The sequence below is a fragment of the Fusarium odoratissimum genome (genome assembly GCF_000260195.1).
Source record: "Fusarium odoratissimum NRRL 54006 unplaced genomic scaffold supercont1.11, whole genome shotgun sequence".
NCBI classification, from domain to species: domain Eukaryota; kingdom Fungi; phylum Ascomycota; class Sordariomycetes; order Hypocreales; family Nectriaceae; genus Fusarium; species Fusarium odoratissimum.
This window is the reverse complement of record NW_022158697.1, coordinates 642,498-665,242: the sequence shown is the minus strand read 5'-3', so window position 1 is coordinate 665,242 and position 22,745 is coordinate 642,498. Positions and strand designations below refer to the sequence as shown.

The following is a 22,745-nucleotide window of genomic DNA, read 5'->3' as shown; positions in this document are numbered from 1 at the left end:
TCTTATGTTTTAATAAAAACTTTACTAAAGTTTTATAATCTTTACTACGTAATTGTTCAAAATCTGCTCAAGGGATTATGTCAACTTAGAGAGGCCTGACTTATCGATAAGACCCTGGACCCCAGTATCAGCGCCGATGACGATGGTCTCCCTCGTGACAATCGCTCGCTATCATTGAAGCGAAACCAGAAACCTCAAACTCCCAGCCTCGACTTGAACAGCCACACACCTTCTCCTAACAACCTCTCGACAAGCTCATACACCACCAAACCCGTCCCCACGATCCTCATCATGGGCGGAAACGCAAGTAAAGTCACAGCCCAGGACAAGTCCGTCCCTCCCACCCCCCGCGATTGCGCTCGTGACCGCCTTCAATACTAACAATCCGCAGGGCCATCCTGGACATGAAGAATCAGCGCGATAGGCTTCACCAATACCAACGGCGCATAACAGTCCTCACAGATAAAGAGACCGATATCGCAAAGCAGATGCTGGCCAAGGGCGACAAGAAGCGCGCTCTGTTAGCCCTACGGCGCAAGAAGTATCAAGAGTCGCTACTAGCCAAGACAGATGCGCAATTAGCTCAGCTGGAGAAGTTGACGAACGATGTCGAGTTTGCGCTTATACAGAAGGATGTGGTGTTTGGGCTGCAGCAGGGAACCAAGGTTCTGAAGGAGATTCATGCTGAGATGGGTGGGATTGAGAATGTGGAGAAGTTGATGGGCGAGACGGCGGAGGCTATTGCATATCAACAGGTACGTCACTACGATACTATTGTTTCGCGGTTCGAAATATACTTACATACTTCTAGGAAGTCAGCGATATGCTTGGAGGTCGTATCTCGAATCAGGACGAGCAAGAAGTGGAAGACGAACTGGAAGCTCTCGAAGCCGAACTCACAGGTCCAGCCAAGTTACCCTCTGTCCCCGTGGCGAATCTACCAGAAGTACAGAAGAACCAACCGGTTGAGGCACAAGCCGATAGAGCGAAGCAACCAGCCATGCTGGCAGCATAGACGAGGAGCGAGACATTTTGGTTTCAAGGCATTTTGGACAGAGCATTTACATTTCGAGACGTTCTACTATACTTAGACTTGGGTGTATACAGCGGGTAACACGAGGCGTTGAGGCATTTCTGCATTTGAATCATGGAATACAGTATCTTGAACTTCTATCTGCTATGCGTACTTGCTGATGAGTTTCCTCATGATGGACATGGCGCCTCCTCGGTAGCCACCGCCGAACATGGCATAGTGGTTGAGGTGATGGTATCTGAGGCGATATTAGTATCTTCGAGTTTGGGGGAAAAGGAGGTCTTACAGTTCGTATAGCTTCACTCTGTCTGGCCACTCAGCTACGGGCTCTGCCTTTGGTACCAGCTCATGATACTCCTTCCAGAAGTGGTTGGTGAAGCCGCCAAACATGTTCATGATGCCAAGTTCAAACTCGGAGTGGCCATATACAGCTGAGGGATCGTAGACAACTTCTTCACATCCGCCTTGACCTCCAATCTGCCCCTTGGAATGGTTCCCGCTCCATAGATCGCCATGGATAACGACAGGTTTGATGTTCTTTACTACATCATCCCCAATCAGCCGTGGCACAACTTTACTCGCAACTTTCTCAGCAACTTCTTCGAGTTCAGGATCAGAACCATTGTTGCGAACTGCCTGACGCGCGATATGTCTCAGACGGTTGTTAGCGTAAAAGTCAGCCCACGATTCCCGCCATGAGTTATCTTGCTCTGTAGCACCGCAGCATGTAGGGACTGGGAACCCAAACATTGGCTTGTCATAGCCTTCTGGGATGGGAGCAGGCGTTGTGTGTAGCTGCGCAACCTTTGAAGCTAGAGTCTTCCCTGAACCTCCAGGTGCTGAGGACCCCAGGTCGAGAAAGTCAGTGGCGAGGAAATATTGGCCTGAACGACCTGCTAGAGCTCCATGGGCGTGAGATCTGGGACAGAAGTTTGGGACTGAGTCTGCTATGGCGTTAAGGGAGGCATGTTCACCTGAGCTCTGTTAGATCATGATATCAGATAGTTGTGTATAAAACGTATACTTACCCCTAAACATAACCTCGGCTTCCTTCCCTGTACCAGTCTTGACAAAGTAATTCAAAGGCTTCCCGTCTTTCTCAGACGTTATCTTGAACGTAGAAGCAAAGCCCGATCCACCATGAGAGTTGATAGCCGAGTTGGCGGGGTCCAGCCCCAGGGCCTCAATGATAGCGGGGTCGACTTTCGTATGTGGCATGATATCCAGAGGTTTCGGGGGTATATAAGCGTGGCGATTTTCAGGTACACGAGCTGTTTGCGGTGTTTTCCAAACTCAACTTGGCTGGTATGAAGATGGGAAGATTGTGTGGGATGATGAGGTGACGTCAAAGCTTTGGTGTTAGTAATGCGAAAATATGCACGGAAGCTTGGAGCATTGCAACGCAGTGACTTATTCTGCTTATTTTTTCTGGAATAATGTAAGTACAGAAGGAGATATGATGTTATCATTTCATCATAGCAAGTTGTTGCCGCAGCCGTTGTTGAGAGGTGTCCAAGCCGTGTGTCTTCAGTGAACAGACTGTTCACTGCCATTAAGCCATCTTCGCACTATGATCAACCAAATTTGTTATCGAGAGGACTAGAGAAAGAACTCAGTAGTCATGAGCAAAGTACTACATCACCTTGTATCTCACTCGGTAGTCCCGCTGCTACTACAAGTTTTGATATAAAGGTTGAGGCTCACAAACTCAAGTCCGGAGCTTTAACTCGGAGTGAGTGGGGCCGGCCGGGAGCTTACTGTAATTCACGGCGCCGGTCTTTTGCATATCGGGCCGCCCTCCGGATAGTCTTCCGGAGAAGAAGACACCCTTTCAAAGAAGAAACCAAATTCAAGTATGTATGGGTTCTGGTGAAAGTACGAGGCGAGTTTCTTCGGCATAGTCATCAGATTAGTGAATGCAGTAGGTGACAGTGACACTCTACATTGACAACAAAGGAGCTGCCCGCAATTAACCCATAAACAGTGATTCCTAAGTAATAAGATAACCAAGTCAGAGATTATCTTATGACTCATGTTGAGCCAAAATGTACTAGGCTTGTCATGCTCCTTGTTACATCCTTGTCACAAGTGAATGGGTGAGGATCTCAAATACTGAGACATTTGCAGCGCAATTCCATGCTTTTCTTTTGTGGGTGACAGAAGACCCTAGATCTGTAGAGTACCTGCAGGATTTTCCAGATTACCCTACTCTTGGCCAATCTCTTGAATGGCAAGGTAGTTGCTGTGCGGCTCCTTGTCAAACAGATCCTAGCTGTTTCTACTGGAATCATACGGCTGTCTTCATGAAGAGAACAGGGGATAATCGGGTCCGACTTTTTGATGCTGATCTCACGTTCCGAGAGTGACAACAATCGACAGGCCAGTACTGTACTCTATTCAGTAGTGTCAGGTACCCTATCTAACATAATAATACGTAAACTCCGCCTCGGAGCCGATCCGAATCAGCACTCCACCCATCGGATGAGCCCACATCGGCCCCGTCAAACCCAAGCCCAATCAATTCCCGTCATATTTCTGATGTGATAATGACATCCCTTGTTGTTTCCGAGCAAACGCCAATCGCAAGTAATGGTATAATCAAAAACTCCATGAGATAAAACTCGCTATTCGCTCCGATCGTAATTCGTCAGACCAGGGTGTGTGTGTGTGTGTGTGTGTGTGTTCGGTTTTATTGTTTGGTGGGGGTCTCGATGTATGAGGATGCAGCATAGGTTGTACCGCTGCTGAGTGATGCGTTGTCTGAGTCGACGGTTGACGATGGTGATGGGGACATGGAGAATGATGCTGAGTTGTTGGAGTGTGAACCGCCGTTGAAGCAGGTCGTGCATGGGCATAGAGGGTTGTTTGTCATTGGTGGTGGAGGTGCGCAGTGACGAGCGAACCAGCTCTTGACTGAAGAAGGCATCTTGAGTATGAGTGAGGTTGATGTGGTTGAAGTAATGTTGAGTAGTAAGATGAATGTAAGACTTGTCGAGCCTGAAGATATCTCAAGTATAAGATGAAGTTGTGTGTAAGTCGCTTGCTAAGATCAAAGAAGACAAGAATAAACTACAGTTCCACGAAAGAATGAAGAGGATGTCTTGGGTATTTATGTTTCTTCATTTCTCAAGCATGTGGGACCTACAACCAACCCGAGCTTCTCCTTTGCAAAAGTATTCTTTTCATCCATCAAAAAATCTCGAAGCCATCCAAGCCCACCCCTGACCCATGCACGGCAACAAAATGGGGCAGCCTCCTCTTCTCAGCCGGATACCGAGAGACGTCCGGAAAAAGAGTGGGTTCGCAAATCTACATATCAAATCGCGATGCCTTCACTTTTTACCACGTTCTCTTAGACGTTTTATATCTCCTCCTACGAATCTCTCTCTTGACCGAATTTCCCCAGAGCCAAGGCCCTTTCTTACATGGGATGGATTATGGCGCGGTTTTTGTTCCCCTCACGAGAAATAAATCTCCATTTCCCCGCGTTTCCTCCCCAATCGTCGGCCTGGGGAAAGGGGGACACGTGCTAGACGGGGGATAAGCGCGGCAACTGATTAAAGTTGTGGCCTTATTTCGACGTGCAGTTTCATTGGGTTTAACGGCTTGTGAAGTTTGGGTGTTGCGTGTTGAGGGGAAGTGGTTTGGAGGCGTTGGCACGTGAGATTGACGGATGATCGAGTGAGCTCACTACGAGACAGGACAGCAAAGCCATAGCATATAGGTAATTGGCTGTAGAGTTTATATTACTGTTTGTAACTGCTACTATAGTCTAATGGTAATGGTATCGGTGCGTTGTTTTCTTGAGTTAGCAAGCTGTTAGATATACTAAACTGACCTATACAACCAGTAACGGTTGACTTACACGCCTTCAAACTCACTTATGAAAACAACACCAAGTTAAGACAATTAACTGTTTTCGAGTCTCCGTTTTCTCCAAATCACCCTATATTCCATCATAGCTCACCATCAGCCTCATCTATATAATCCCCAACATCACGAGACTCACCATCATCTACAGATTCCATCTCAGATACTCCTCCCGCGTCGGTCTTGCGTCGGCATTCGCAAATCCTACCTCACACCTCCCTTCGTCTGTATAAATCTTGCATGCGGCTCTTCCGCAGTGGATCTGGAAATGAAACCGACGCAATTCCCGCCTCGAACCTCAACGGAACGAGAACCCATTGGTTAAAAGCTGTTCCCCTTTTGCGGCTCGATCCGATGTCTTATCTACGTCAGGAGATTTTCATCATTGAAACGTGGGTCTTTGGCAAGGGGAATAGCCGAGGATAAGTTGGGAAAAACTTGTTCAGAGATTTCAGTTATGGTGAGTCATGGATATCTGTGCTTGGTTGATATGATATGATAAATGTAGTGGAGATAAAGGATGAGAAAAGAGAAAAGTCACGATATTTGCAGGGAGTCGTGGAAAAGTTGAGGCTGACTTTAGGTCGTGATGGTGTGCGGCGAGACGAGAGATCGCCAAGCCTTGCCCACGATGGGTGCCTTTCAACTGCACCTCGATGATCTAAGTTATAGTATTCCCGAATGACTTCTTGTTCTTTTTTGTTTCTTTAACTTGAAGAGGTTGTCCTAATACTCGTGTCCCTATGTCTAACCCTTTGATCCATTATTAACACATTTTGTCAACGAGTTGAAATCATCCCATTATGAGCTAAAAATGCGGCTCTGAGACGATGCATGAAATTGGACCCTTACATCCGAGAGACTTATTAGCCGAGTCTGGACCGAAACATCGAATTGTCTTCTTATACATATTTAGTTTAACAGCCCATCTGTGACTTGATCTTATTCACTCAGTAAAGACTCGTCTTTATTGAGAATGACTCTTTAGACACCTCAGCTGCTCTCATCACTCTAGAACCCATCACTGTATCAAATGGACTCGATATAAGTCAAAGTTGGCTGTATGGAATACTCCTTCTGTTAAGCCTGGGGTCCAAGGTAGCACGACAATAAATCTCGAGAGCCTCATTTTTTGGCTGTCATCTCACGAGACATGACGAATCGTCACCATTCACCTCACACGCCACACCAGATCACAAATCACAGCATCAGGAATACAACAGTTGCAGGGCGTGGATACGCGAAAAATCATCTTGTTGGAGACCATATCGCCCGTCCATCCTTTGAATCATCCGTCCTTCTATCGAACCAATCGGACACATTCGAGAGCATCGAAACCATGTGTCTTTACGAGCAGCGAGCTCCAAAGACCGACCGATGCATGCTAAATTAAAAAAACAGGAATATCCACCCATGTCTCCCACTCTTTTTCATGAGTGTTTGTTTCATCTACTCTCGGTTTTGGTTGGGACCGCAGCCTCCTGGAGCTCAAGTCTCACATCTTGTTATTATATCATATCCTTCACCACTGCTCGTCTAACAGCATTTTCAAGTGGAGCTGTTTAGATACCGAGGGTGAACTCGACACCGACATCGATGTCACGGGCTATTCAAGTGTTAGCAATCAGAACAGACACTATAAGGGTCGAGGCAACTTACCCATCTTGACGACCTTGGACAGCTGGACAGCCTTCTCGGCGGCGGTTTGTAGGTCATCGATGGAGAAGATCTTGAGGCCGGAGTCGTTGATGAGCTGGTGAGCCTGCTCAACGTTGGTACCCTGGAGACGGGCAATGATGGGGATTCTGAGGTTCATGCTCTCAACGGTCTTGATGAGACCAGTGGCGATAGCGTCACATCGGACGATACCACCGAAGATGTTGACAAAGATAGCGGTGACCTTAGCATCGCTGGTGATGAGCTCGAAAGCCTCTCGGATAGCAGCGGGAGTGGCACCACCACCAACGTCGAGGAAGTTAGCGGGCTGGCCTCCGTTCAGCTTGATGATATCCATGGTAGCCATGGCAAGACCGGCACCGTTGACAAGGCAGCCGATATCACCGTCAAGCTTGATGAAGTTGAGGTTGGACTCAGCGGCGCGGACCTCATCGGGGTCCTCCTGGGTGGTGTCGCGCCACTCAAAGACATCCTTCTGTCGGAACTCAGCGTTGTCGTCGAAACCGAACTTGGCGTCCATGCAGAGAACCTTGTGGTCGGAGGTCTCGGAGAGGGGGTTGATCTCAATCTGGGTAGAGTCCTTCTCGGTGAAGATCTTGTAGAGCTTCTGGATGGTGTCTTTGGCCTCCTCGATGCACTGCTCGCTGAAGCCGAGCTTAGTGGCAATCTCGCGGGCAACCTCGTCGGTGACACCGACGTTGATGTCGATGTAGTTGGTGTTGATGGCATCGGGGGTCTCCTTGGCAACGGTCTCAATGTCCATACCGCCCTGGGAAGAGGAGACGATGACGGGGCACTGGTTCTGACGGTCCATGAGGATGGCGAGGTAGAACTCACGACGAGCAAACTTGCGCTCGCAAATGTAGACAGCGTTGCAGAGACGGCCGCCAGCGCCCGTCTGCTTGGTGATGAGGTTGTGGCCGATCATCTGCTCGGCGAACATCTCGGCCTCGTGGGGAGAGTAGATGACACGGACACCGCCCTTCAGGCCGTTGTCGAACGTACCCTTTCCTCGGCCACCGGCAAGGACCTGGGCCTTGATAACCATATCATCGTTGCCAATCTTCTCAGCGATCTCCTTGGCCTCCTTGGCGGACTTTGCGACGGAACCCTTGGGGACACCAATGCCGTACTGTTGGTGGTTAGCAGCTGTGGTTTTTTTAAGGGTGAGTCCCGTAGTTTGTAGTTCGTAGTATCGACGATCGTCAAGGGGGGGACTTTGAGTAGATAAAACCTTACCTGTCGGAGGAGGTCGGCAGAGAGGTACTCGTGAATGCTCAGAGCTCGTCGTTGTTGAACGCCAGGGAATCGAGCGGCAGGGGCAGCAAACTGGAGCTACCAAGCAACAAAGTTAGCAACAGTTTGTATATCAAGCGCATCACCAAGCTTTTGTTTAGCGAGCAATAATAACTGGGACATACCTTTGAGGCGTTGAGGGCCGAAGCCACAGCACGACTACGGCCGAGCTTGAACATTGTGACGGATAAAGGAAGAGAGGAGATTGGGGATATGATTGAGAGAGGGAGGGACTTGAGGGGATAAAGAGAGGGAGAGAGGGAGAGCGGTTTAGATCGTCACAAGGAGGTAACAGTAGAAAAAGAGGTTTTCGGATGACGAGGAAAACCAAATCCACGAAGCTACGGCGCTCAATCAATCAGGAGCCTCAGACAGACCACTAACCTAGGCTTGTGCTCTGTGGTTTGATCCACTATTTTGGGCACGGGATTTGTCGGGCTAACTTGGAGACAGAACCAGACAAGTATACGGAAAAAGACATTCACCGATTTGATAATGATATAATTGTGTTGAATTGTGGTGCATTTCATGTTTTACAATGCCTTTGGTACCCGTTTCCTCTCTGCAAGTGCCTCTATGTAATTGACTTTGTACAGACTTGACCTCAACGTCCTCGGCGATGCTACAAAATATATCGCTTCTCCGAGCAAATGACACGACATAACATGACAACCAACACCTGTTCCCGCGGGCTCGTCACATTTACATTGGATCTCGGTGACCAAGATCCAGCATCTAACGTCCTCTCAGGGCTCTGGCAAATCCACTTTTTTACTAACCGCCAAACCTGTTCCAGCGCGGCACAAGACTACCGAGCTGTGAAAACCGGTCATGCAAATCCGTCTCGGGTGAGTCCAAGGTGAAGCACGAATAAAAAACGTTGTCGTTGGATGCTAAAACGTCTCCGGGTTTCGGCTACAATAGGCATGTTGTTGACCGTATTTCCCCCACATGGAGAAAGACGTCCAGTGATAGGATGTTGAATGAGGTACTCAACTTCATGATGTTCATTATTGTACACAAAATACAGTTAATATCTCATAGAGACTAAGGTAATTCATGTAAATCCACCAAACGGTGTTCCTATAACCTTCCCCTTATCATCCCATCTCACTCCTTCGCCTCTCAAAAGCTTCCTCTTCTCATCAAGAGTGATTCCCTCACCATCTTTAGGCCACTTCCCCTTGAACCCACCCAGCGCACCTCCAGTAGCTACAACGCGGTGACATGGTACTTCTGGTGCAAATGGATTTCGTCGCAGCGCATTGCCTACAGCTCTTGGTGACGACTTTAAATGGGCGGCCATGATACCGTATGTTGAGAAGCTCCCCCGTGGAATCTGGCAGAGAAGTGTCCACACACTCTTCTCAAATGGTGTGCGGGTGGATGCTTCGATGAGAGCTAATTGAGAAGCCATGATTGTGGTGAAGTCAGCAGGTGAGGTCGGTGAGGTCGGTGAGGTCGGTGATGCTTGTTTCTTGGTCTTTGTGACTTTGACTTTGCGTTCTTCTTGGGGCTCTTCAAGGGGTCGCTTGCTTTTGGTGATGGCTGCCATAGCTCTCTCCTCTCAGCAGAGGTGGTACAACAAGTGCAGTGCGTTGAACTATATGTAAGGGCAAGTTCTAAGTTGCAGGTATTAGCTATGTGATGGCTTGCAATGTCGATAGGAAGTCAAAGAGTAAACGGAAGAGTCACGATTTAAATCACGGTCATTAAAGATGCGTCACGTCAAAGGGCGTGGTCGACGCCAACATCTAGAGCAACACATATCGCGAAGTCATGTGACGCGCATCAACAGGCAGCCAGTCTGATGTGTTGTGCACGAATTGCTGACATATATGAAATCAATAAGAGAGCATATGATAATGAACATCACTGAAATGTAAAGTATTCATTCCTTTATCGATGCAGACACGGAGGGTATCAGGTTCCGCCTCATACATAACATAACATAAGCTCCGTAGGCGACCTAGAATGAGAGACATCCATAAATACACGAGCGAGGCTACCTACACAGTAGCATCTATAAATGTAGAGTAAAAAGCAATCGTGGTCACGAAGAAACAAAAAACAAATTGTCAAGATTGGGATTCGGACCTAAGAATCTTTCGATACTGCAAGAACCCAGTTAACGGGATAAGACAACGTCTTGAGTGCAGCGCCTTAGACCCCGGCCATCTTGACCTGATCCGCAGATGTGCTTTATGTAAGCAGGAGAAGCAAAGCGGGACTATACACCAAGCTCAAATCTGCCGACTGGTCTTCCCAATGCTATCCCGACTCTGCAGCCTTGTTAGAACGCACCGTTTGAATCAGTTCACATTCAAGAACAGCTGGGTCCAGCCTCAGTATATCTGATCTAACACCCCAGGCTTTTGTGAAGATGTTGATACGTTGAGGCTTCGTGAGTCAGCTGTCACACATCTCCAGGCATCGCGTAATACATAATCTTGCCTAAGAGCTTCACATGAGAACGTTGTACAGAGGATAGAGAGCAAGCAATGTACTTTATATGTAGCCAGTGCCGTTATACACATGAATATCATCAATCCAATATACTTAATCCCCTTAGCTGTGACCATCTCATTACTCCATGTGTCTTCATTTCTGTACCAAAAAGGGGCACGCTGGTATATGTATGTATGTAAATATGTTTTCTCAAACAGAGGGAGGTGATGTCTCCAATCTAACCCAACGCCAATGATTATGCCGATCCTAGTTACGGGGTTACCATGCCTGCTCCCGACGGCTCCTGTTTTTGGTTTTTACAAGGTGCGACTCGCAAATGCTTCTATGCATGCTGTCTCTCGCTGAACTTTGATCATTTCCGGACTCTCGTGTCTCTTGTGCTGAGAGGACGGGATGATTCTTACATATCCCTGTCGTTCAAGCATGAATGACGTCGTCTCGTGAGTGATGCTTTGTTTCGTATATGCCGGTGCGATGACCAAACGCTGGCTTCCATTCTAAACCATGAAGGACTCTCCGCAGCCGCATTCCTCCTCTGAAAGGTCTGTTAGTATTATGACAATCTGTGACTGTCGTGGCAACTTACTGATGTTCGGGTTCTTGAACACAAACCGCTGGTTAAGCTTGTCCTCAACATAATCCATCTCACTCCCAATGATGCTAAACAGCGCCTTGCTATCAATCAAGACCTTGACACCATCCTGCTCGACCGTCTCGTCAAAAGCACCCGGCTTATCAACATATTCAAGATTGTACGCCAAGCCACTGCATCCTCGGTTCCGTACTCCGACCTTGATGAGCTTCGGTTCCGGCTGATCCAGCAATTCTCGCAATTGCTCCACCGCAGAGGGCGTCAACTTCATAGCGGCCTTGCGCGGTCGTAGCTTAGGTCGTGGCCTGGCTGCCTTTGGTTTCTGAGCTTCTGTTTCGCTGAGCTTCGGAGCTGATGCCGACGCGGCGGGAGCAGCATTTTGCGTGGGTGCGGGTTCTTGTTGCTTAGGTGGTTGAGGGTGCTGAGGTTGTTGAGGAGGAGGTCGTGTCTCGTGGACCTTAGGAAGAGGATCAGGTTGTGTTATTGAAGTTTCAGGAACGTCGTCGTTTCTGGGAGGCGTCGAGGTATGTGTTGGAAGAGTATATGAGTGGTAGGACACAGCGAGAGGTCTCGACGTTGAGAACTGCCTCAGAGGGCATCCTCGTCGCAGGGCGATTCTCGTTATCGATCTTGAGGCAAACATTGTGGGCGCATGTGGTGGTGATGTTGAGGTTGAGGATTGGTATCAAGAGAGGCAAAGGTTTAGTGGATGGATAGTGGAGGCTTATGATTTCAAAGCCCGGCTCCTCGGTGCTAAAAGGCGTTTGTTGCCGGAGACCGCTGGTACGTCAGAATGGCTCCCCGATCTTGTCCGAGCGAATCAGAGTGTGAGAATTTGTCAGGCTCACGTGATGTTAATGGCCAGATTCAACAAAGGAGGGCCATGGCAATCATGACAAATAATGGCATCGGAAAAATATCATCATGGTCTTTGTATTTCTTTAACAATTGACCTGTGCAATGTCAGTTTGTTCGATTTGGAAAGTGTTGTCCAGAGAGCGCATATGCAGTATTACATGAAGCTCAAATGTTTTCAAGATGAATCAAAGAAGGCCATCAGGGTTTGTAATTCTGACAGCCACTTATAAATATCCTTTTAGGACAGGCTTCCAATTGGATTCATTGACAATGGATGTAAATTGTTGTTTGGTCAACCGGCGTTCTATTGGAGGTCTTGCTTACACCAGATTCATAAGCTAGCATGACATCAACTGCCAACATGACAGGCTGTGCACCGGCATTGCTGTAAATCATCATGCACACTTTATTTAGCTGACGTTGTCAAAGTAGTACCTTGCATGTCAAAACAATCCTATCCAATAGCTTCTCGCTTTTATATAAGAGCGCAAAACGGGGGACGAGGACATTTATGCACAAACCTATACAATGCAACTACGCCAAAGCACTTTAGACACCAATTGATTGCAGCAAGTCATGGGTACCGAGGACACGGATCGTCAATCATGACCCATGCATCAGAAGCGATTGTTATATGCACGCTCGCTAAACAGAGTTGCAACCAGATCAATGGCAGTTGTTTATCTCAACAACGTAACATGCATATCAGTTACTATCGCTATCACGATGCAGCAAGGCCAAGACTCCATTCTGATATCTCCAGCCCAACTCACTGTAACCAGGTAATCAATCAGTGGATCGCTTTATCTCGGTTTACCTGCTCAGAAGGAACACAACAACCCCAACAAATGCGGCTGAAGTGAAACGTAGTTAAATCCACGAGTGTCAAATCAGGCAGGCCGTGGAACCGTTCGACATGAGATATCGTGGTATCCGCAGTTTGGGCGAAACGTTACATGCGGATATAAATTAATTGGACCTCTCACCTCATGGTCAGAGCTTGGGGGAGATAGCTGAGACTTTGGGTTATCGTGATGAGTATCGGATGTTACGAGAAGAGCAAGGCATTACCGGGGCCGGTGACATGTTCTAAAAACAAGATGGCAAGATGGCAATTTTCGTAATGAGAGCTGCATCTTCGTATTGGTATATCTATGTATATCTTGGGTGTTGTGACTTGAAGACAGAGAAAAACGGTTGGTTATTGGTGTACCGTTCAACTGGTTACGGGCTGTGAAGTCTGGAGATTCGGTGCTGTCTGGCCAATCACGGAGCTTCGCAGTCGGGCCTTTCCCCTGGAAGACCCTAAGGTAACTAAATTGATCTGGGGTTTGGGGACAACTAAAAATGCCCAACGGCTTGTCTTGAAACGGCATCAGAAAAGCAACCATGAGATCTACAGTGAACTGTAAATGTTACTATCGCCAAGAAACATATCATCAAGTTCAACTTGCAGAGATAATGCAATCTATGACCTCCGTAGACCAAATCAGCCACCCTCCTCTCAGCCTGGCAGCCGAATCCACAATTGTTCTCACGAAGCTAAAGTTTGGTAGAACGTTACCAATGGGGGGCATCTGTGACATCCACGAACGTTACCGTTAGGGTACGCCACTCGAGTTGGATAGCCTCTCATGTTTGAGAAATGTTACCCCATGGAGACGATGGCTTTGATCTTGTGAATCTGGGGAATACCGTGGACGGCTTGGGAGTGAGTTTGAGGTGACATTTCTGAATGTAGTTTCTGTGGTCTTGAGATGATACGAGTGTGAAGACTTGGCGGTTGAAAGCAGTTAACCAACTCTGCATCGAGGGTAACGGAATTGGCCTTTTTGCAGAGCCTCAACTCTTGGTATCAATCTCTCGATTGTTATATGTAATACCTGACGATGTCTTCACAAAGCATTGCATGTCTGCAATAACTGTCATCGTCGGCCTCGGCCGATACGTCGATAATAATGGAAAATACGCCACCCACTGTAAGCGGATCGACACCCTCCATCCATTGTTGCATCTCCCCATTAACCCCCCTGTAACTAACCCGCACCACCCTCACGATTCCCCATCTTCCATCCATCAGCCATCCCATCTCATCCACTCTCACCACTTGACGAGACCCCTGACAATCCATCCTCCTTCTTTTTTTCCTCTCTTCGCCTTCTCGTGATACAGTTCCCCAATTGTAACTATCAAGGACGGGCAGGGGTCGGGTCTAGTTTATTTTTTTGGGGGACCCTCACGATAGAGTACGTCGCGTGCCTGGATCTCTCCATCTTTCCTCGCGACTACTTTAATTCTGCTGCATCCGGGATTTATCTGGATTTCTTGGATCTCATTCATTCATCTTCTTGTCTTCAATTGTCTAGTGAAGAATATCAATTGTCTTACACAGGGCATTGACCCTCATCTCAATCTCGAATATCAACATCAACACACACACAATGTCCACTCACGAAAAGGAAAACCCCATCGCCCAAGCGGCTTCAGAATCCGCAGACTCGGATACACCAGGCTTCCGCCCCAAAGGATGGATGTACAAGACCGTCCGCATCGCCGGCGTTGACCTCTGGTACGCCTCGCCCAAAGTCCAACTCCTCATGGTCTCCATCGTCTGCTTCTTATGTCCCGGCATGTTCAACGCCCTGACTGGCCTCGGAGGTGGCGGCCAAGTCTCCAATGAAGCCCAGGACCACGCCAACACGGCTCTCTACAGCACTTTTGCCGTCATTGGTTTCTTCGCTGGTACTTTCGCAAACAGACTTGGACTTCGTCTGACTTTGTCGATTGGAGGTTTGGGATATTGTGTTTATGCTGCTTCGTTCTTGTGCTATTCGCATACTCAGAACATGCCCTTTGTCGTCTTTGCTGGTGCTCTCTTGGGTCTTTGCGCTGGACTCTTGTGGGCTGCTCAGGGATCTATCATGATGTCTTATCCTCCTGAGCAGAGCAAGGGACGATACATCTCTTGGTTTTGGGTCATCTTCAACATGGGTGCTGTCATCGGTTCTCTTGTGAGTTACTTCTATCTATCCTTTTGATCTCCACTAACAAGTGAAAGATCCCCCTTGCTCAAAACATCAACAAGAAAGCTGGCCCCGTCTCCGATGGCACATACGCCGCTTTCATCGCTCTCATGGCCATCGGTGCCATCCTCGCCCTCATGATCTGCGACGCCGACAAGATCGTCCGTGAGGACAACACCAAGGTCATCGTCATGAAGAACCCCTCATGGAGCACTGAGATCAAGGGTCTGTGGGAAACACTCTCCCACGCCCCCTGGGTCGTCCTCCTCTTCCCCATGTTCTTCTCCTCAAACATCTTCTACACTTACCAAAACGTCAATATGAACCTCGCTCAGTTCAACGTTCGCACTCGCGCTCTCAACAACTTACTCTACTGGCTTGCTCAGATCTTTGGCGCCCTTATCGTTGGATACGCTCTTGACGTCTCTAGCGTCCGTCGCAGTGTTCGTGCAAAGATCTCCCTGGTCGTCCTCTTTGTTCTGACCTTTGCTATCTGGGGTGGTGGCTATGCCTGGCAGAAGGACCAGCGACCTCGTGAGATCGCCATGAACCCTGCTAACGAGGATGACAAGATTGACTGGGATGATGGTGCTCACAAGTTCCTTGCTCCCATGTTCCTCTACTTCTTCTACGGCTTCTTCGATGCTGCTTGGCAGACTTGCATCTACTGGTACATGGGTGCTCTCTCCAACTCTGGCCGCAAGACAGCCAACTTTGCTGGTAAGCCCCAATCATCCTTCTCACATGTGTCCATACCCGAGCACTAATTCATCAAAACAGGCTTCTACAAGGGTATCCAATCCGCCGGTGCTGCCATCTTCTGGCGTCTCGACGGCCTCGGCAAGCCATTCGACACTATCTTTGCCGCCACATGGGCCTGCCTCGGTGCTTCGCTCGTCATCGCCGCCCCCGTTATCTTCATGAAGATCCAGGACTCTGTCTCTGTTGAAGAGGATCTCAAGTTCAGCGACGAGAAGATCGAGGATGTCATTGTCGCACCTACAGATAAGAAGATCGCCCTCACAGACGCGTAGATAAGGGAGAGAGATAAAAGGGACTACTATTTATAAGAATACTTAATATTTTAATGATATATCGGCGTTCAGCATGTATGCATTGGGGAGTTGGATGGGTCACGATACCCATGGATTGGGTTATTGCTTGACGATGTATTACACTGCATGAGGCAAGTTAATGAAGATTTACGTTTATATCTAGAGGAATACATGTGCCATCAATGGCTTTGTCTTCAACTTTCGTTCCTGCATATGATTGAGGCTCTACCATTATGCTCACCAAGTGACGGCCATATATTAGACTTATGATACTCACCTCAAGTTAGTAGACACGTTTTATCACAGTTGCAGAGGAAACAAGTTTCAAGGACGATAGATCCTAATTCTTCTTTTTGTTCTTCCTATTCTATTGCAGAATACATCCATTTTGTCTTTCTTTTCCATCACCTGTCCTGCCTGTCTAGTCCTTGATTCACCAGACTCCTTTCCCAGAAGTTCGATGATGAATAACAAACATAAAACGACAGGCTTGCCGTCTCTTTTTCATACAGTAAGAATCAGATACACTCGTTTTCGCGCCGGCGGCGTTTGAGAATACATTAAAGAGAAACCCAAGGATAGAAAAAATAAAACAACCCAGGCACCCATGATCGTTTACAAGCCGTTTTCGAATGCACCCGTGCCCAGAGGTTATTTTTCCTTTTTTCCACCGCCCTGCCCCATCTTCGCCTGAAGAGATAATACAGGGATGCAAAAACCAGGAAGAGAATGAATGTGAGAAAGTAGAATGTAAGAATGCGGGATGAGCTGTACCCTGAAATTTGGAGGGAGGCCGACGATCTCTAAAGTGAGTGTCGAACACCAAAGGACCCAGCGCTCGCGCTTCGTGATAAGATCCTTGAACAAGTTCCACCCATGGGAACCGAGTTGAAAACCGTAAAACATAAATTATCAGACCCAAATGTAAATAACGCCGTTGTGCTGATGGATATAGAGGTCATAAGGAACATGACGATGTTTCCCATCTGCTGAAAGTAGTTCAAACAAAAATGGGGGGTATCAAAAATGAAGTAGTTACTGGTGGGAGGTAATATGTGCGTGTGATAATGGTGAAGGTAAATTGCTGTTCAGTCCGGTAAGGATCTGATGCGATAAGCAGAATCTTATATCTGGGTAGGAGTTGGTGTTGAGGTGCCTCGGTCGCGGGAGATCCAGCTGAAGAGGTCGGGGCGACCACCTCCAACGCCAACGATGGAGGCAGCGGAGGAGTCAACTGGAGGTCGGCTAGCAGTCTCGCGAGGCTCGAGGAGGAGACTCTTGCGGTAGTAGGTGACTTGGACATTGCCCTCCTCACTATCACGGAGATGGCTGATCTGAGAGGACATCCAGTCCTGCATATCAGGCACCTCGGTAAGTCTGTACGGGATTTGGAATCGCTGAAGCTCTCCAATGATCTTGGCAGTGCGAGTATGCTTGTCAAAGTTGACAACAGTGATGCCACCGTTGCCATCCTCCTCAGACTCAGGGCCGAGACACATTTGCTTGGTGGCAGGGTTGCCAATGTCGACAAATGTCAAGTCGGTCAAGTACATGCCAAGGAAGGGCAGGCAAGGAGGAACGTGGTCGTGGAGTCTTGTTCGCAAGACCTTGTTATTCTGAGAGGGCTCGACCAGATCCTGAAGGTTCTGGAGCATGTCCTTGCGCTTCGTGGAGATGGCATCCCAAGTCTTTCGGAGGCGACTGATAGTGCTGCTGTTGAGACTGCAAATGATAGCCATAAGACCGTCGTAGTTGTGGAGCTCAAGACACTGGTGAGCAATCTTGATCCATTGCTTGATAACCTGAGCACGCTTCTTGACCTCTTGCTGCTGGAGGATAGTCTCAGCGACGAGGTTGGAAAGATCAGTTGACAGAGAGGACATAGCCTTGACATTGGGAGCGGCGACGCCACCATTCTTCATCCACTGAGAAGCAAGAAGCTCCTCGGGAAGGATGGAAGAGAAGATATTCATTTGCTTAATGGTCAACTGGCGAGCCAACTCGAGAGGGTCAAAGTCAAGAATGCTTGGCTGAGCGGCGCCCATCTTGAAAGCAGAGAGAAGGTTGAGCTGGCCCTTGGTGATGGCAGGAATGGGCAAAGGAGTGTCAGCTGGCACGTATTGAGCAATGGAGGTATTGGTCTTGCCCATTGAGGAGACAAGTCGGGGCACCAGAGAACCCTCGCCTGAGACACGCTGAGCAAGCTCAAACAGACGTCGACCAGCAGAAGGCAGAGAGGACGCCAGCTTGTGTTCAGCAAAGGGCATGATCAAGTCAAGAGCATCGCGATCGGTCTCATCCCTCCAGTGGGACTCGAGCCAGCCCTTGAAAGCATTGTATACTCTCAAACGGACAGGTCCAGCCACATGAGGAGAGTCATTGACATAGTCATATCGCTCAATAAGCGCTTCAGCCAGTCGGACCGGTGTGCAGAAGAGGCGGAAGGTGAGGTAGAAGGTAGAAACAAACATGGCATCGGGAGTAGATTCGTGGGTTGTGAGACGCTCGACAAGAGCGGGGAGAGAGCCGCCAGTAACCTGACCCTCCTTGTTGAACATGAGCTCGTGAGCAAAGGTCTTCTCCATAAGTCTTGACTCGACATCGACATCCTCCGAGCTTCCACCGTTGCTGAAATTCGACAGCGAAGGCTGCTTCTGAGGGGCAAGGTTCTGCTCAGGAGTGGTAGCTCGAGTGGAAGACTGCGAAACAATGCTGACCTCAGAGTCACGGCTGAGGTAGGTGGCACTGCTACCAGCGCTGGAAGCAACCATACTGTCGAACCGAGAAGACGAGTTGAAGTCGTTGTCATTGTTATCGACAGGACTGTATTCCTCGTTGGCAAGGAGAGTGGTAGAAAGCTTGGGAAGGGGAGGGAGAGAAGGTCGTAGGGAGGAGATGGAGGATGCAACGCTGGAGACGTTGTCGTCGGCAACTGACGACCGTCGAGAAGAGGTGGGTGAAGGATGAACGGTCTGTTCATCAGTAGGTGTGGTCACCTGGGGAACCTCAGGAAGAGGCTTATCAATTGCGACAACAGTGAGGCGACGAGCATGTCCGTTAGATGAGTTGGAGGTTCGGTTGGAGCCGGCAACACTGACAGCGTCATTGTGTTCTGAAACAGATGGGGTCCTAGCTCGCTCCTCAGTATCGATATCTAGAATGCTGAGATCAATTCCAAGGCTGCTAGTCTCGAGCTCGAATTCAAAATCGCCAATGCGCTCGATAGCGGATTTTGCCTTGGCAACGCAATCTCCAGCGGCCCTAACGCAGCCCGTAGCGGATGCGAGGAGCATTGTGTTGTCATGGGGCATAATTAAATCGGCATCTTCAGAGGCAGCGCTGACAAGGGTATCGCGGGCAGAAAAGACTAGATCTTGGATTCGGGCGAACATGGTGGATCGAGCTCGGGCAAGAGCCTCAGAGCTGGAGTTGATGTGGTCATAGACGCCGTCGATTACTGCAAGCAATTCTCCGCCTGAAAGTGCAGACTGACGGATCGCTGATGCGAGCTCGGGGCGCGACTGTGATTGAAGATGCAGGCGACCAATGAAAGATCCCAGATGAGACAGGAACGTATCGTGGCTGCGGTTCAGGCGCTCAGTAACTAGATGATGGGCTCTCGACACTGAAGATGGGCCAGCAAGAGACACTCGGTGCGAAATAGTGGCGGACAGGCGGTGAGCTTGGGCTTGCGAAAGGCTTCCCTGAGACAACCTGTGAGAGCTCGGGCCAGTACGACCACTAAGTGACGATAATCGCTTGTTGAAGATGGATGTTGATGTTTGAGTTGTCTCGCTCGATTCAGAGGCAGCGACACTGGCAGCAGCTTGGGAATCTGTGTCATTTATGCTTGTGCTGCGTTGGCTTTGTTCATCAAAGGAAGACTGATCAGCGGGTGGTGTTGGCGGCACGTATGATTCTTCGAGCACTGTATCCATAACAGTAACAGCTGAAGGCGCACGTGCCCTTCGGTCATCCTCGAGCACATCCATAAAGCGAACTCCCTTTGTTACAATTCTAAAGGCTTTGAGAATCATCTCGTCGATGATATCATTCACATCTTCAACGGGAGCGATTTCGAGACGTTGTGTCTCTTGCAATCGCTTGGCTGTCTTGACTAGGGATGATAGTTCAGAGAGAAGAGACTTGCGGCACTTGCGCAGAGCATCGTTCCTTTGAATAAAGGTAGATTCTCGGTTGAGACAGTTTGTTCGTTCCTTTGTACCGTTAGAAGTTGATTATTAGAGTTAACAGAGAATAACTCACCAATAGGAATCGAACACCCGCAATAATGCCCTTCATGAACTCCTGGTTGCCAAAGATCTCCTTGTCATTGACTGATGTGCTTCGAAGCAGATCCCAAAAGTTCAAGAGAGCCTTTAACAAGTTGCACATGTCATCAGGCTCGTAAGCCTCGCAGTAGTTGGTCGGTAACCATCCTCGGGCACCCGAGACAAGTAATGTACCATCAGCCCATCCATTGGTGTGGATAGAGTGCACGAGAATCACATCACCTTCGTTAAGAGGTAATGTCACACTCGAGTCGGACATGACATAACTGGGGTTGAAAGGGTAGAAGGCTCGCAGGAAGTTGTGGAAGACTTGGGGAGGGATGTACTGAGGTGAAGGTGAGAGATCCTCCTGCGAGCCATTTGGTGTAGCGGGGGGTGTCATTTGTGATTGTGAGTAGAGAGTGTTGTCGTTTTCTGAGGTCGATGAAGCATCTCCAGATGATTCAGTTCGTGATTTGGCGATGGTAAGAGGAGCCACCTGGAGACTGGCTCGCATGGGCTGGTCGCTAAACATTGCGTGCGATTGCCGCTGACAATCGATGTCGCCGTTTAGATCATCGGGGGATGAACGGTTAGGCCGGTGGGTTTGTACAACCTCTCGAACCAAGAAATGATCCGGCTCTTTCTGTACTGTTCAGTCCTTTTCTATCCCTTCTTTAACAAGCAGTCGTATCTGAATATCCAAGAGAAGAGTGCAGGTTGATGATGAAGCTGAAGTAACGGAACTCGATATCGACGATGGTGTAAGTCGTGGTTATGATGTTGGTATCAAACTCGATAGATTTGCACCACAGCAACAGGAAATCGAGGAGGGAGAACTCGGTTGGCTGGGAAAGAAGAGAAATGTTAGCGAGTCACCTGGGGACGAGAAGTCGCGAATTCAATTGATTGTTTGTGGGAAATGTGATGGAATGAAGGGAGACGATGTCGAGAGGGTTGGAGGGGGCCATGAGGACTTGTCGAGGAATGGAATGTTCAGAATCGCAGGGGGGACCTTCTGCAAGGCGTAGCTGTAGCGCCCACGCAAGGTACCTAGCAAAAGACGTTTTAGAGGGGGCTTCAGGGCGTAAAAAAAAGACGTTGTTCCTCTGTGAACCCCCAGGCTCCAAAAAAGCAAGCACATCCAACGTCCACCTTAAACGGTTTCTCGCGAGGTGCCCATATTTTCCGTTGCTTTGCTTTGCATTGCCCATGCTCTTATCATTCCATGTCAAATCATTCAACAATCATCTCTTGGACCCAACCCAACAGCTCGTGACTTGTCTCGCCTGAATAGTGCATTGCATGTAGTCTGGTCCAGTCTTGTCATGTCTGTCTGCGGCACGATCCGCCCATGTGCATAGCCTGTACGCTTCAAGCCCGTCTGTGCATTGCAGCCGACGTACAGTACCTGCGTGGTTGTGGGGAGAAATAAGACAATATGGAACGATGTTGTGTTATGTTGTGTTGTGCTGTGTTGAATGGAGTGTGTAGACAATTGCAAACAAACCTGCCACTGACGCCTTCGACTCTCTTTTTTTGGCTCTTCCTCTTGCTTACCTTTACTTATTAACACAGAGTGATGAAGTCGATGCGATCACTCCAATCTAATTTGACCAATTGCAATTAATCGTTATTTGTCGTCGGTATATCGTTGTCTGGTTGTGCTGACTGGGTGAGTCAGGTCATTCGTCGAGTTCGCGTTGAATGGAATGCTGCGGATGAGATTGGGCGACAGGAGTGGAGAAGCAGCAACGTTCGAGATCTCAACGGTCCAAGGAAGGTATCAGATTAGGTGATGACGAATTATTTTGGTTGTGGTAGAGTGCTGCTGTTGTTGTTGTTGTTGATGTTCGACGTTGGTGACCCAAGAGTAGAAGCAAGTCGTAAAAGTGGAAATAGACCAGACCGTAAACCAAACCCAAGCACACACTTAACACAAAACAATGAGATGGAGAGGAGATTGAGTACGAAGGATAATGTAAATGGTATAAAGTCGAGTAGAGTCGAGTCGAGGGGAAGAGATGGGAACAAGAACACCGTCTACGTCGGGGTCTGGGGAATGCCGTGGTATTATCACCTTAACTTAAGTTAGTCGACGACCCTAGTAGTCGTTTTTGACGGATGGGAGTCTTGTTCTCTCTCTCTCTTGCTCTGTGCTCTGCAGTTCCTGGTGGCCACCACACACCCACGTCTTTCGTCAGTGAGGTGGAACCGTCTCTCTCTCCCAGTCCAGGGGGTCCTGGCCTGTCCCAAGTGGGAGTTCCAAGTTCCAGGGGGTGGAGGAGATAGCGTACGGGTCGGAGTGGACTCCCATCCATGGTCAACAGTTGAATTGACTTGACTGTTGGATTGATTGACCAGGGCAAGGTATGCGGGAAGATAACCCCACGCCCCCAAGTCTTCTCTCGACAGTGAAACGACCAGGGGGCAACCAAAAGGTAGCAGGGAGGCTGGCTCTCAAGGTCAGAGAGAGAAAAAAAAAAAAAGAGTGGCGCTCAGTGCAGTCCACGGGAGGGATTGTGCCCGGTCTCAGCGGGGCTCTCTTCTTCTCTTCAACCTAACCTGACCTAACCAAAGGTGACCTAACTCACCAAACCC

The 22,745-nt window shown here is 48.7% G+C and overlaps 7 protein-coding genes across 17 annotated transcripts; 2 read left to right on the top strand and 5 right to left on the bottom strand.

Moving 5' to 3' along the window:
• Positions 1-166: 166 nt before the first annotated feature.
• Positions 167-1,241, top strand: FOIG_07682 (uncharacterized protein). Its single transcript, XM_031207318.1, has 3 exons — positions 167-329; positions 392-755; positions 812-1,241. The coding sequence occupies exons 1-3, from the start codon at positions 292-294 to the stop codon at positions 1,013-1,015; spliced, it is 606 nt and encodes a 201-aa protein (XP_031062851.1). The 5' UTR covers positions 167-291; the 3' UTR covers positions 1,016-1,241.
• FOIG_07681 (uncharacterized protein) lies at positions 1,051-3,061 on the bottom strand. The gene is made up of 3 exons (XM_031207317.1): positions 2,062-3,061; positions 1,320-2,007; positions 1,051-1,271 (listed from the first exon to the last, which is right to left on the bottom strand). The coding sequence occupies exons 1-3, from the start codon at positions 2,249-2,251 to the stop codon at positions 1,178-1,180; spliced, it is 972 nt and encodes a 323-aa protein (XP_031062850.1). The 5' UTR covers positions 2,252-3,061; the 3' UTR covers positions 1,051-1,177.
• Positions 3,062-4,684: 1,623 nt separating this feature from the next.
• On the bottom strand, positions 4,685-8,430 carry FOIG_07680 (succinyl-CoA ligase [GDP-forming] subunit beta, mitochondrial). Of its 8 annotated transcripts, XM_031207310.1 has the most exons (5): positions 8,002-8,399; positions 7,820-7,915; positions 6,563-7,712; positions 5,043-6,509; positions 4,685-4,979 (listed from the first exon to the last, which is right to left on the bottom strand). In XM_031207310.1, the coding sequence occupies exons 1-4, from the start codon at positions 8,053-8,055 to the stop codon at positions 6,466-6,468; spliced, it is 1,344 nt and encodes a 447-aa protein (XP_031062843.1). In that variant the 5' UTR covers positions 8,056-8,399; the 3' UTR covers positions 4,685-4,979; positions 5,043-6,465. The 8 variants fall into 8 exon arrangements, with proteins under 8 accessions (XP_031062843.1, XP_031062847.1, XP_031062846.1 ...); XM_031207314.1 differs by having other exon boundaries at positions 7,820-8,399; XM_031207313.1 differs by having other exon boundaries at positions 6,563-7,915.
• Positions 8,431-8,849: 419 nt separating this feature from the next.
• FOIG_07679 (uncharacterized protein) lies at positions 8,850-9,676 on the bottom strand. Its single transcript, XM_031207308.1, has one exon. The coding sequence runs from the start codon at positions 9,429-9,431 to the stop codon at positions 8,934-8,936; it is 498 nt and encodes a 165-aa protein (XP_031062841.1). The 5' UTR covers positions 9,432-9,676; the 3' UTR covers positions 8,850-8,933.
• A 639-nt stretch (positions 9,677-10,315) lies between these two features.
• FOIG_07678 (uncharacterized protein) lies at positions 10,316-11,953 on the bottom strand. Its single transcript, XM_031207307.1, has 2 exons — positions 10,932-11,953; positions 10,316-10,880 (listed from the first exon to the last, which is right to left on the bottom strand). The coding sequence occupies exons 1-2, from the start codon at positions 11,578-11,580 to the stop codon at positions 10,843-10,845; spliced, it is 687 nt and encodes a 228-aa protein (XP_031062840.1). The 5' UTR covers positions 11,581-11,953; the 3' UTR covers positions 10,316-10,842.
• A 1,909-nt stretch (positions 11,954-13,862) lies between these two features.
• Positions 13,863-16,096, top strand: FOIG_07677 (uncharacterized protein). 2 transcript variants are annotated; one of them, XM_031207305.1, is made up of 3 exons: positions 13,863-14,806; positions 14,854-15,538; positions 15,599-16,096. In XM_031207305.1, exons 1-3 carry the CDS (start codon positions 14,237-14,239, stop codon positions 15,850-15,852), a joined length of 1,509 nt encoding a protein of 502 aa, XP_031062838.1. In that variant the 5' UTR covers positions 13,863-14,236; the 3' UTR covers positions 15,853-16,096. The 2 variants fall into 2 exon arrangements, with proteins under 2 accessions (XP_031062838.1, XP_031062839.1); XM_031207306.1 differs by having other exon boundaries at positions 14,854-16,096.
• Positions 16,097-16,174: 78 nt separating this feature from the next.
• Positions 16,175-22,499, bottom strand: FOIG_07676 (uncharacterized protein). 3 transcript variants are annotated; one of them, XM_031207304.1, is made up of 3 exons: positions 21,705-22,499; positions 20,140-20,992; positions 16,175-20,090 (listed from the first exon to the last, which is right to left on the bottom strand). In XM_031207304.1, exons 2-3 carry the CDS (start codon positions 20,677-20,679, stop codon positions 16,998-17,000), a joined length of 3,633 nt encoding a protein of 1,210 aa, XP_031062837.1. In that variant the 5' UTR covers positions 20,680-20,992; positions 21,705-22,499; the 3' UTR covers positions 16,175-16,997. The 3 variants fall into 3 exon arrangements, with proteins under 3 accessions (XP_031062837.1, XP_031062835.1, XP_031062836.1); XM_031207303.1 differs by having other exon boundaries at positions 16,196-20,090; positions 21,434-22,499; XM_031207302.1 differs by having other exon boundaries at positions 20,140-22,499.
• Positions 22,500-22,745: the final 246 nt, after the last annotated feature.

What these genes read in the sequence shown, in the direction of transcription:
- FOIG_07682 (XM_031207318.1), top strand. Translation starts at nt 292, where the DNA reads ATGGGCGGAAACGCAAGTAAAGTCACAGCCCAGGACAA. An exon ending in AAAGTCACAGCCCAGGACAA is followed by an intron (nt 330 to 391) that starts GTCCGTCCCTCC and finishes AACAATCCGCAG; the next exon opens with GGCCATCCTGGACATGAAGA. An exon ending in AGGCTATTGCATATCAACAG is followed by an intron (nt 756 to 811) that starts GTACGTCACTAC and finishes ACATACTTCTAG; the next exon opens with GAAGTCAGCGATATGCTTGG.
- FOIG_07679 (XM_031207308.1), bottom strand. Translation starts at nt 9,431, where the DNA reads ATGGCAGCCATCACCAAAAGCAAGCGACCCCTTGAAGAGCCCCAAGAA.
- FOIG_07677 (XM_031207305.1), top strand. Translation starts at nt 14,237, where the DNA reads ATGTCCACTCACGAAAAGGAAAACCCCATCGCCCAAGCGGCTTCAGAA. An exon ending in GTGCTGTCATCGGTTCTCTT is followed by an intron (nt 14,807 to 14,853) that starts GTGAGTTACTTC and finishes AACAAGTGAAAG; the next exon opens with ATCCCCCTTGCTCAAAACAT. An exon ending in CAAGACAGCCAACTTTGCTG is followed by an intron (nt 15,539 to 15,598) that starts GTAAGCCCCAAT and finishes TCATCAAAACAG; the next exon opens with GCTTCTACAAGGGTATCCAA.
- FOIG_07678 (XM_031207307.1), bottom strand. Translation starts at nt 11,580, where the DNA reads ATGTTTGCCTCAAGATCGATAACGAGAATCGCCCTGCGACGAGGATGC. An exon ending in GTTCAAGAACCCGAACATCA is followed by an intron (nt 10,881 to 10,931) that starts GTAAGTTGCCAC and finishes CAGACCTTTCAG; the next exon opens with AGGAGGAATGCGGCTGCGGA.
- FOIG_07681 (XM_031207317.1), bottom strand. Translation starts at nt 2,251, where the DNA reads ATGCCACATACGAAAGTCGACCCCGCTATCATTGAGGCCCTGGGGCTG. An exon ending in AGCCGAGGTTATGTTTAGGG is followed by an intron (nt 2,008 to 2,061) that starts GTAAGTATACGT and finishes AACAGAGCTCAG; the next exon opens with GTGAACATGCCTCCCTTAAC. An exon ending in AGAGTGAAGCTATACGAACT is followed by an intron (nt 1,272 to 1,319) that starts GTAAGACCTCCT and finishes ATATCGCCTCAG; the next exon opens with ATACCATCACCTCAACCACT.
- FOIG_07676 (XM_031207302.1), bottom strand. Translation starts at nt 20,679, where the DNA reads ATGTTTAGCGACCAGCCCATGCGAGCCAGTCTCCAGGTGGCTCCTCTT. An exon ending in CGGGTGTTCGATTCCTATTG is followed by an intron (nt 20,091 to 20,139) that starts GTGAGTTATTCT and finishes AACGGTACAAAG; the next exon opens with GAACGAACAAACTGTCTCAA.
- FOIG_07680 (XM_031207310.1), bottom strand. Translation starts at nt 8,055, where the DNA reads ATGTTCAAGCTCGGCCGTAGTCGTGCTGTGGCTTCGGCCCTCAACGCC. An exon ending in CGGCCCTCAACGCCTCAAAG is followed by an intron (nt 7,916 to 8,001) that starts GTATGTCCCAGT and finishes GTTGCTTGGTAG; the next exon opens with CTCCAGTTTGCTGCCCCTGC. An exon ending in CTGCCGACCTCCTCCGACAG is followed by an intron (nt 7,713 to 7,819) that starts GTAAGGTTTTAT and finishes AACCACCAACAG; the next exon opens with TACGGCATTGGTGTCCCCAA.